This window comes from Nelusetta ayraudi, unplaced genomic scaffold, assembly GCF_046127955.1.
Source record: "Nelusetta ayraudi isolate G7.1 ecotype Tasmania unplaced genomic scaffold, CSIRO-AGI_Nayr_v1 ptg000060l, whole genome shotgun sequence".
Taxonomy (NCBI): Eukaryota; Metazoa; Chordata; class Actinopteri; order Tetraodontiformes; family Monacanthidae; genus Nelusetta; species Nelusetta ayraudi.
Genome location: NW_027466110.1, coordinates 495,939 through 507,500, shown reverse-complemented (window position 1 = coordinate 507,500; position 11,562 = coordinate 495,939). Strand labels below are relative to the sequence as shown.

The 11,562-nt window shown below is 45.9% G+C and overlaps 1 protein-coding gene across 1 annotated transcript; it reads right to left on the bottom strand.

Annotated features, from left to right (window-relative positions):
- Positions 1–6,258: 6,258 nt before the first annotated feature.
- On the bottom strand, positions 6,259–8,230 carry LOC142897555 (uncharacterized). Its single transcript, XM_076039976.1, has 3 exons — positions 6,966–8,230; positions 6,584–6,726; positions 6,259–6,350 (listed from the first exon to the last, which is right to left on the bottom strand). The coding sequence occupies exons 1-2, from the start codon at positions 8,004–8,006 to the stop codon at positions 6,622–6,624; spliced, it is 1,146 nt and encodes a 381-aa protein (XP_075896091.1). The 5' UTR covers positions 8,007–8,230; the 3' UTR covers positions 6,259–6,350; positions 6,584–6,621.
- Between the last annotated feature and the right edge of the window lie 3,332 nt (positions 8,231–11,562).

Here is an 11,562-nt window from a genome sequence, read left to right as displayed (position 1 = left end):
CAGGCAGACGTCACCCACCCCGAGAGCCCTTTGGGTGTGTTTTTGATTTTATTGACAGGGATGAAAAGGAGGGAGGAAAGAAACGCTTCAGAAGCGGGATTCGATCGGAGGCCAGCAGGGGGTTGGGTGGGTTGCGTGTGGTGGTTCTTCGGGGAGGCCCTGAGCCGCTCAACCATCTCCGGGGGAAGGGGTTTCTGTTCCGAAGGGGGCGTCCGGTTGAGAGCAGAGACAAGATGGAGCGTAAATATCTCGGCTTTCCATCACGCTTGCGAGCGGTCAGGCCTCCTCAGCCGCATCCACAAATCCAGGGAATATAAATATATATTTATACATATATATATATATATATATATATATATATATATATATATATATATATATATATATATATATATATATATATATATATATATAAATATATAGGTGTGTGTGTGCTGTGTAGGTGTGTGTGTGTGCGTGTGAGACGCCAGGATGTGTGAGAGGCTGCTCACACGCAGCGAGGGTGTATTTATGTTTGCATGTGTGGTATGCTGCTCACAGTCTGGTCCCTCTGTTTCTCTGCTGTCTGTGGCCTCCTCTTCCCCATGAATACTAATGTGCTTCAAACCCCAGAGATCAACCCTCCTCCCTCCCTCCCTCCCTCACTCCTCCGCCCGCCCCTCTCCCTCCCTCCCTCCCTCCCTCTCTCCCCTGCCTTCCTCTGCCACACTCTCCATTCGTTTCTCCGCCCTCTTTACCTTTCAACTTTCCCTCTCTTTCATCCCACCTTTTACATCCCATCTTTTTCCCCTCCCTGAATGCCCCACCCTCCCGTTGCCCCTCACTTCCTCTTCCCCATGCCTCACTTCCTCGTCCCTCCTTCTTTCTTCCCCTTCCATCCCCACCTCATACTCCTTCCTCCTTTTCATCTCATGCCCCCCCCCCCTGTCTTTTCCTCCTCTCTCAGCCAGGCCCTCGTGCGCTCCCCTTCGCTTCCCTTCTTTTTTCCCATCACCTCATCTCAAGGCACTTTTCCTGTTTCCTCATTCTACCTTTTCCTTTTTCTCTGTTGTCTCCTCCTCCCCCTGCTTGTTTTCCTCCTCTCCCCTCTCGCTGCCCTGCCTCTTTGGCTCTTTCCAGTATACCTCCCCGTGAGAACATGCAAATGAGACGAGCCCTGTTGAGTTGCATCAATCACTTCGCTCAGGTGCGAGCGTGGGCGTGCACAAACTGCAGCCCAAACTCGCTGTTTCCACGCCGGCCTCTAAAAAATTCACATTACGGATGGTTTCCAATAGTAATATGTTAGAAAGAGGATTAGGCCACAAGGAGAGAAAAGAATATATTACAGGAAGGAGATTTTTATTTGAGATTTCATTTTCAGTTTTAAGTCAAAATTTTGTGGAAAAAGTTTACGTAAAAAAAGACGAAATTTTGTGAATAAAGTTGTCGCAAATAAATTGGCGAGTAGACTGGATGGATGGTGGATTAACCCAGTTACTTACAGTTAAAAGTAAACTTCCAAAAACAGGTGTATCCCACAAGGTTCACCCACAGGAATCAGGAAACTGGCGAAAACGGAAGCACTCCACTAGACTTGTGCGCAGAGCCTTTCAGCTTTATTCTTGGCATTTTTGACTTACTGCACGTTGACACTAACTGCAAAATTTCAATTTTATTCACAAAATTTCATCTTTTTTACGACGACTTTATTCTTGAAATTTTGACTTTAATCTCAAAAGTTCAACTTTATTCTCGAATTGGAAACATGAAAAAAAAAAGATCTAAATTTTTTTCTCTTCTTGCGGCTCAAATCCTCAAAATTCCGTAAATATGTGTCTGCGGGAAGGCAACGAGAAGAGTGTCCTTTTTCCGAGCTCAATGATGATACAATAATTTGCATAGCATTGTTTCTTGCCTTGTTATATTTCTTTTTAATGTGTTTTGAGTCTGTCGGCGAACTCCTCGGAGATGATAAAAGTCCATCTTTTTCTACTGTTGCTTGCTGCACTTTTTACAGAGTGTCTGCTAAAACGTAACTGTTTTCGACAACACTTCCACATTCATTATTTTATTGCATTAGTAACAAGTTTGGGGTTTCCCTCTGAGACGCCTTGTTTTTGTCAATCCACCAAAGCACTACTTTTCCCAGGTAGCTAAAACAGGCTGTTTGGCAGGAAGCTGTAAAGACGGAGGCTAAATATTATGTACTGTTAAGATAACTTTATGCATTGGTTAATAATGTGACAGTGCTCCCATTAGTCTGTGAGGAATTGGTAGAGCACCTTTCATGTTTAAGCTAAGGACTGTAATTGCTAAAATACTCAATATATTTTACATATGCTGAAAGAAATGTTCACACATGGTTTGTTAAAAGAAAATAAGAATATATATAATAATAATTGTTATTATAAAAATATAAGAAGAATTCCATTTCATATGTGTTAGCATTGGAAGGGAATGATGAAAAAGAGGCGAGGGAATGACCGGAGGTCTCTGTTCATTGTGGAATACACAGGCTGCTTCTGACTGGGCAGCCTCAAAGTTCACTTCTTTTACACAAACACACACAGGATGAGAGTTTTTTTTTAAAAAAGAGAGTGAAAAAAAAAAACCCAACAGAGAACTGTGTGTGTGTGTGTGTGTGTGTGTGTGTGTGTGTGTGTGTGTGTGTGTGTGTGTGTGTGTGTGTGTGTGTTAAAAACTTGAGAAAGAGCGTTCAGGGTTCAAGATGCCGGGAAGGGGAATAAAAGACGTAAACTGATCATCATGTGCTCAACATTAAGTTTGTTGGCCGAGTTCCCCTGTTTGTAACAAGCCAGCACAAATGTGTGTGCTCCCCGTGTGTGTGTGTGTGTGTGTGTGTGTGTGTGTGTGTGTGTGTGTGTGTGTGTGTGTGTGTGTGTGTGTGTGTGTGTTTTCTCAGCGGTGGCAGTGGGAATAATGAAGCCAGAGAATCCTGCAGGAATCTCGACTCGAGTCTGCATTCCTCCCCTTGCGGAGCGGTGTCGGCAGCGCGGAGCAACAGGCTACCGAAGATTGACGCGCACGTTAAGGAAAAAGAAAAGAAGAAGAAAAAAAAAACTGTCACGCACGCACAGGCGCGCGCACGTCGCATCAAACACACGCATTCTTAGGACAATAACAGCCTCTGCTGGGGAGAAAACATATAACACGGCCACGCCGCGCTCGCACAGCACACGCACGCAAGGGACAATTTAAAAAAAAAAAAAAAAAAAAAAGGTCCTCGCACAGATTGACGCGCGTGCGCGTGCGCACACACAGATTGTTGGTAAACACATTCAATTGGGGTTGGTGTGGAGTGAGTGGTGGTGGTGGGGGCGCTATTCACACTGGCATAGATTGCAGGCACGAAAACATTGGGGTTGCACATATGAGCGTCTGCGTGTCAGACGTGCGCGCGCGCGCGCATTCACACTGCAGGGCCACTTCAGGTTTCATCATCTTCTTTTCCCTTTTTTTTTTTGCCTTCTTTCTCTTGAGAGCCGAGGAGGAGGAGGGGGAGGAGGAAGAGGAGGAGGAGGGGTTGTGGGGGAGGAGGTGGGGTGGGGTGGTGGGGTCTCATTCCCTCTCTTTTGTTGCTGTTGGGAAGAGAGAGAGAGCGAGAGAGGGAGAGAGCACATATCCATACAGCGCGCACACACTCTCCCTCCCTCTCTCGCTCTCTCTCCAGCCCCATTCACACCCACACAGCACAACCCCACCATAACCACCACCACTACACACACACACACACACACACACACACACACACACACAAAGACACAAACATCAAAGAGACGACACCGCCGAAAGATTACTTCTGCCACACACACACACACACACACACACACACACACACACACACACACATAGGCTCCTCAGTCCTGTGTCTGCTGCTGCTGCTGCTGCTGCTGGAACTCCCCTCCCGCCTGGCTGCACTTGGTACGGTCCAAGCATTCCTGCCAAGTAGCTTTCACACATGGAGGGGAAGCTTGTCTCAAGCAATTGCTGACAAGCTACAAACAAGACAGCCTCCCTTTTTTTGCCTCTCTACCCTCTTCTCTCTCCCTCCCACACGCACGCACACGCACGCACACACACACACACACACACACACCTCTCTCTCCTCTGCTCAGGTCTGCTCCTACACCAGGCTTCACTCCTCACCCTTTTGCACTCCCCCCACCCCCCACTTCTTTTCCCTACTTGCTCCCCCGCCCCCTGCCTGCCCGCCCCCACCACTCCCTCCCTTGCCTCTCTCTCTCTCTCTCTCTCTCTGAGAATGTGGGGGCCCCACTAGCAGAAATTGTCAGCTGTTCCTGTGCACCGCGCTCTCCACGGCTCCCTAAACTCGTATAAGCTCCCCACACGCAGCCGCTGGAGGGACAAGGGTAACCCAAGTAAGCCCCTGTCGGTTATGACTCTGGAAAAGTATACCAGGGCCCTTCCCCAACCCCAATAACGCAGCAGCGTGAAGCCACACAGTGTTGGGCTCTAAAATAAACTGCAACAGATACTGAAGTGCATGGCGTCGGTTCGGTTCGCGTTGGCCGTACTTCTTTTATGGTGCCTTTAAAAGGAAGAATATGTGGCTCTTCCTCGTGGAAAAAAAAGAATGAAATGTGTCATGTGCATTTCTTCAGTGGTTGGTCAACAGGCAGATGGGCACCCATTGTTGGTACAAGCTTGGTCTGTTTTAGTCTGATATGAAGCTGTCTGCTCTGGTTGCCTGCCCAGCACCCTTTTGACGAGGACGTGCGTCGATTGACGACAACACCGCGCACTACAAAGTCCAAGAAGCCGGCGAGCTGCTAAAGTGACCAAAGGAGTCTTTGTGAAAAGGAAGAGAAGAAGAAAGAGCAGTCAAGTTGAAGGCCAGACGGGCGTGTTCACACTAGAAGGTGTAGGCAGGCAACCAAAGTTTCAAAGGCCTGCTGGGGGCGCTGTGTCAGTGACAAAGGTTTGATTCTCTCTGATACCAGTCAATCGAAAATCGGGAGACGTTACACAATTCAAATACCAACATACTGTTTTTGTTCCAAGTGGTGGTTTAGCGTTATCATATCTCTACTTTGTCGTTGACCCTCTCCTGCAATAAACTCACACCGATAAAGCATCACTCACACTGGACATCTGAGATTTCCAAGTGCTTAAACTACAGATTGAAGTTGCCCTTTCTAACAGTCATTCTTACTCATAAAGGAAGTCAAAGAAAAAAAAACAAAACAGTTTTTACTTTTATTTTTATGGACAGCTAGACAACAGAAGAAGAGTTTCACCTGTCCAGCACTTTGACTAACGAGAGAAGTTTGTTTACTTGTAGCGTTTTGACTCCATTTCACTGACAGGGGTGTCTGAGAGCTTTCCTCAAGTAAGGGTTGGTATGGCTGGAACCATTTTGCATTGCATTGTCGCCTTGTTGTTACACAGACGACGTTCATCTGACGGCGGATACTGCCATCTAGCGTCCATTGCGGGTACTCAGCGCTGCACACAGCAAAATGAGTCGGAAATGTTGCAAATCCTGTGCATCCTTCCAGAACAGAGACACACAACGAGTACAAATAAAAGAGAACGTTGAAGCGGTTACAAAACTGATGTTCTCGGATGACTTTATTTTTTTAACAACTAAAAAATCCACTTGTGATGTATCTCTGTTGCAGCAAGTATGAACTGGTTTTGAGCTGCAGCAACTTGTTCAATGACACTGGCCTCAGTGCTGAGATTTCAACATGTGCCCTGTGCTTTGGAACTATAATAGCGGACATTTCCAACCAAACGCAAACCAGCTGGAATCAAACGTAAGTTTCTGTGCTGGAAAAGTTGAGAGATTATATTCATGTCAGTGATAACAATTTAATCAGATCTAGAATGACTAAAAAAAAAAACAACAATATTGATAATAAACATTCACTTGCATGTGAAGATCTGGGAATATTGTCGAAGTTATTTTCATTTTTATTTGTTCTTATATTTATTTATTAGACTTTATGTGATGGACGTTTTAGTGGAAAAGTGATATCTACTTAATTAGAGTTCTAACACTTGCTTGGAAAACAAATGTGATCGATACGTGGATCATAATACGATTAATATGAATAACACCTTACAAAGCAAGAATATTTTATTAGCAATGTTTCATACTGAAATGTAAAGAAAACATATTTTCTTTTGAAGAGTTTGAATTTACTGAAATATACAATGATGACAATCCAGTTGGGTGAAATCATCACATTGTCAGAATCCTGCCAGTTATTCTGACAGAGTAGAATCATAACCTTGGTCGGTTTATGTACAAGCTGCTGATCAATCATGTGACTCCGGCTTCAGATTTTCAGCGTTTCAGACATAGACAGACAGCCATCATCCTGAGAAAAACAAATATAGAACAATGATAATGACGCTTTTGTATTCTATAAATTTTAGTAGCCTACTGCCGCCAGCAGTGCAGCAGCTCATCATGTGTTTAGAAAGAATATTATCATTAGTAGCATTAGTAGACTACTACTACTAATATTAACATTAGTAGTAGTAGTCGTATCCTTTTCCCTGTTTGTTTATTAAAGTGTTGTGCACATTCAAGGCCATGAGTTCCACTTACCTGCATCACTGCTGCAGTGGAGCGACCCTCTGGCTGCCTCAGAGACCAGCAACAATGCAGCTCCGGCATTTATACAACTTGGGCTCGTGGGTGCGGATGTGGCTCCGTACATTCCTCATTCGAAAGAACTTCTTACAGCAGAGCTACACAGCAGATAGAAGAAAAATGAATCAAGGCTGTGGAACTTGTACTGAGAGTAAAATGAATGTTTGCTTTCGGGCAGCAGATTGACAGCAGAGGAATGAACAAAGACTGATGATAGTGGAGCCGTGGGCCATTATTTATTATTTATTTGTTTGTTTCTTTGCTTTCACTCCTCAATTACATATTTACAAATGAATTTTGCTAATACGACTGAAACAGGAAGTGCCTCGGGTCTTACCGGGCACGGCCAGTGTTTCCCCTCCACGTGCCTGAGGCGGTGCATGACGAGAGCTTCACAGTCCTTGTAGGAGGCCTCACACTGGAGACAGGAGTGGGACAAATTGGAGACCTTGGAAACTTGATTCTGTGGCCCACGGAGCTGCTTCGGCCTGGCCCGACCTGCAGCGCCCCTACTGGATTTGGTCATGCAGCTACTTTTCTGAGACTTTGGCCGGAGTCTCTGCTCCAGACTTTGGCTGACGCTCCTCTCTTCTCTCTCCGTCTTCACAACAGACACAGCGGGGGATCGTCTGGCTCTCAGTGTCCGTCGGGGGTGTTGGAGAGGCGCGAATGTCCCCCTGGCCTGTGAGTCTGAAGGCGTTAAACAAATATCCATGTTCTCCTCCTTCTTCATCACAGCCATCGCTCCACCTGCTGGCTGGCAGAAGCTGAACAGGAAGTCTGAGTCCAGGAGCTTGTTTGGGGGCTTGCTCTGGCGCTTGCCCCGGTCCAGCAGGGGAGGATCAGAGAACGGGGGACCGACAGGCACCGGCTCCATCGGTTCTGTCTTGATGCGCTGTACCGATTGGTGGACAGGCTGGTGGACCTGCTCTTGTGTCCTCCTGAGCTTGGCCTCTGAGGCCTCGCTCCTGCCCTGTGAAGTTCTCGAAAACCTTCTGTGTTCTCTCACCCCAGCGGAAGGCAGGAAAACATCTGGTGTCGCGCCTTGACTCCGCATGCTCCTGTCAGTTGGAGGCACCCGTGACTGGACGCCAGGATGGGTTGAGAGCCCAGGCACACTGGAGTGTGGTTTCCTCGTCTTGATCAGTGAGTAGTTGGTGGGTTTCGGCTTCCTCAGTCGTTTCTTCTGTCTCCATTCAATTAGATCTCCAAGTCTGGGGAGGAGGACTGTCTTCATGAGGCCAAGGACATTTGTCAGCCTGTCTTTTTCCTGTGCTCTTACAGAATCCAGTTCTTCCTCCTCTATTTCCTGTTTCACCTTGGCAGCAAAGCAGGTGTCCAAAGCAGGGCCCATGCCCAGGTGACGAGTCTTGGGCATCACTTCAGGCAGTTTCTCCCAATATAGAAAAAGTGAATAACTCTAGCAGGGACAGACAACTGCCCTCAATAAAAATCCTAAAAGGAGAATGTGAGAAAGAACAGATTTATTTATTCATTTGTCTTTAAAAAAAAATAAAATAAAAATCACAATTGATAAAAACAAAATGTATCAGATAAAAGTGTCTCACAGAAAAACACCAATAGAGGCATGATGTTAGGAAGAACACAGCAATGGCTTTAATCATGTTACCTTTGACCTCTGCTGAGAAACATCAAAGACAGAAAATGGGCTATTCGACTCCCCTCCTCTTCATGGTCTGCACTTCAAAATGACCTCTCCTCTGTTTCAAAGACATCTAAAAACATAGGGACCAGGCCAAGCAACTGTATATACTTATGAAAACATTTCAGATGTGCTAAAACGCTTCTATTCTATCCTATTCTATTCTATTCACTTCATTCGTTTGTTATTATTACTTCAATTTACTTGTCATGCAGTTCAGTCAATCATCGTGACAGGAGTTGGGGGTGTAAAATTGTATCGTTCAGATAGGCAGAACAGAGTTTGCCGTTGTTTTGTTTGTATTCTGTCTATTATTCTCTTTCTCAATAAGATTAATAAAAAAAAACAAAAAGCAACTCCACTTCCATCTTTGCCACGTGAAGGCTTATTTTTGAAGATGTAGGCTGATGGTCTGCCTGCTGGGCATTGCTGCCTCACGCATCTCCACCGGTGCCTTTGTGCTGGTGTGCCCCTATAAACACCTGTGTAGGCCTGAATGTGTCATCAGCTGCGGGCCACCAGTCATGGATGTTTCGCTCCTATAACCTAGTGTTTCTTAAAGTGGGTGGGGCGCAGAGTCACGGCTGAGGGGGCGCGAAACACCGGGCGGGAGGGAGACGGGGGGGCCCGGGGGAACTAATGTTTTCACGTCGGCACTTTTTCCACGGCGGAACAATTAACAAAAAGTGTTCAGTAGGTTGTAGTAATATTTGTGATGGACAAATATTTGACAGGGACGAAAAGAAGAATTCAGGAGTCCGGCGGTGGCCAATGTTCTTTGTTGTTGGGCACTTTTGGCTGTAGAAGCGTTCCGCGAGTAGCTGCGGAACGATGGTGTCATTCACCCCAGAACTGAAGCGGGGTGCACCTTCGTTTCGGCGTCTGGTCTATTTTCTTTCTAATGCGCGAGCCGCGAGCAAAAAAGCCAGAGGACAATGAACAGTTTTCGAGAGCTGATAGAAGGTAATCAAACACCTTTGCATTAGGACGTGGTCGACGCCGCGACTGGCGCGATATTATGACTTAGCGCACGCAACGCTCAACGTCATCCCGTGTGGCAGGTAGAAAATGTGATGTTGTCGCATGACTGCTGTTGTTGATGTGGTCAATTTCATCAAAACAAGACCCCTGAAAGCGCGGCTATTCTATGCACTTTGTGAGGAGATGGGAGCACAACATAAAGCTGTGTGGTTTCACAGGGAAGATGAAAAATTTTCTTCCTCCAAGGTGGGGCGTGACAGAGAAAGTTTGAGAACCACTGCCCTAATGCCATGGAAGTCTATGGGGTCAAAAGTCAACTTTGTCCTAGAGACATGGGGCCACTTGCAGGTTCATCGGGATCCCTCAAGACACTGCCGCTTCAAATTTGGGGCTTCTGGCCCATGAGGAACCCCAAAACCCTAACCCTAATTCCAGCAGTAACCCTAACCCTAATACCAGCCTTATCGCTAACCCTAATGCCATGCAAGTCTATGGGGTCAAAAGTCAACTTTGTCCTAGAGACATGGGACCACTTGCAGGTTCATCGGGATCCCTCAAGACACAGCCACGTCAAATTTGGGGCTTGTATTTTTCTGTATGTTTTGTTATTACTTTATGTTTTTTGTATAACTGATTTAGTACTTTAGTGTTTTTTTTATTCTTGAATAAAGAATTCAATTCAACTTGCTTTTGCATTAAGACAATCACCAAAAGGCTACTATATGACAGACAACAAATAACCTTTCCATGTTGTGAGAAGTTAAAGCTTGTGTGTTGTGGAAGACCACATAGTTTTTTTGAAATACTGATAAATAATTAATAGATGAATTACACTTTTTATGCAGAAAAATAAAACACTTTATTCATCGTTCTTACAGATAACACAAGATTGAATGAGTTACTACAAACTGGTTCGCAAAGAAAACATCTTGTTATTTGAACACTTTGCATGCACTAAAATACATCTGTGACAGTTGCGGTGATTAATAATCCCATTAGTATCTGACCAATTCTGACAGTTTCTGCAGATCATGCTTGGTCATTTTATGTACAAGCCGCTGATAGATCTTGTGACTCCATCTTCATATTTTTCATGAAAGCCATTATCCCCGGGGGAAAAAAATGTAGTGCAATTGTGAAAATTGCCCTCAATAATGCAAAAAGAGAAAAAAAAGAATGTTTTTTCCATAATTATTAACACAGTGATGTCAGCCTCCTGGACGACTCACCTGTCTGACTGCCACTGTGGAACATACAGCTGCTTTAGACACCGGCAATAATGCAGTTCTGGCATTTGTACAACTTGGATTCGTGGGTGCGGATGTGGCTCCGTACACAAAAAAATGAGAAAACTTCATCCCTGCCTATTTCTTCCTCTTTACCGTTGGCCTGGACTTTGTAGCTTCTGGCCGAGCGGATTTGGTCGCGTGACGCCTACTCCTGTTGCTCCTCTCCTCTCTACCTCTTGTCACTGGAGGTACGATGGGGGGTCCTCGGGCTCTCAATACCCGATGAGTGGGCAGCTCTCGCCGGGCTTGTGATGTTGAAGGTGTTAAAGAACCATCCGTACTGTTCTCTTCCTTCGAGTTCTTGCTGAGCTTGGTATTCGGCACTGGTGACCGCTTATTGCAAGCCACTTCCACTGTCTTGGCTTTGGCCTTGTCCCTGCCCTTTGAAGTTGGGGTGACTCTATCTCCTGTCTTCACACACCGTCTTCCAGTGGAAGCCGCGACCACGCCTGGTTTCACACCTTTGCCTCTTGTGCTCCTGTTGCTCTGAGGCACAGGAACAGGCTTCTTTGTTACTTTCTTCACCATGCTGACTGAAGCGATGGCCTTTTCAGGCTTTTTGTGGAGGCCCTTGTTGACGGGGTTGCAGATTGGAAGACACCCTGTCACTGCATTGGATGGCAGCTCTGCAGAGGAAGAGCCTAGTTTACATTGCCTTTGCCTCCTCAGTCGTCTCCTTCGTCTCCATTCCATCAAAGCCCGTATTCTGGGGAAAAGATCTGTTCTAACTAAGCCAAGAGAACTCATTAGCTCTGGCTTCTCCTGTGCTCTTTCATAGTCCAGTTTTTCTTGCCATGCCTTCGATCCTCCTGGATTGCCCTTGGCAGGGCTGCATGGGAGATGGGGTGTAGGTTGGGAACATTCCTCTTGTTTCATTGCCTCCTCTATGAGAGACAAGCAGGTATCCATGGGAGGACAAATGGCGATATGACGAGCCACAGCCATCACTTCAGACAGGATATTCCAACGTAGAGAGATGTAGTCAGTAAGATGGCTCTAGC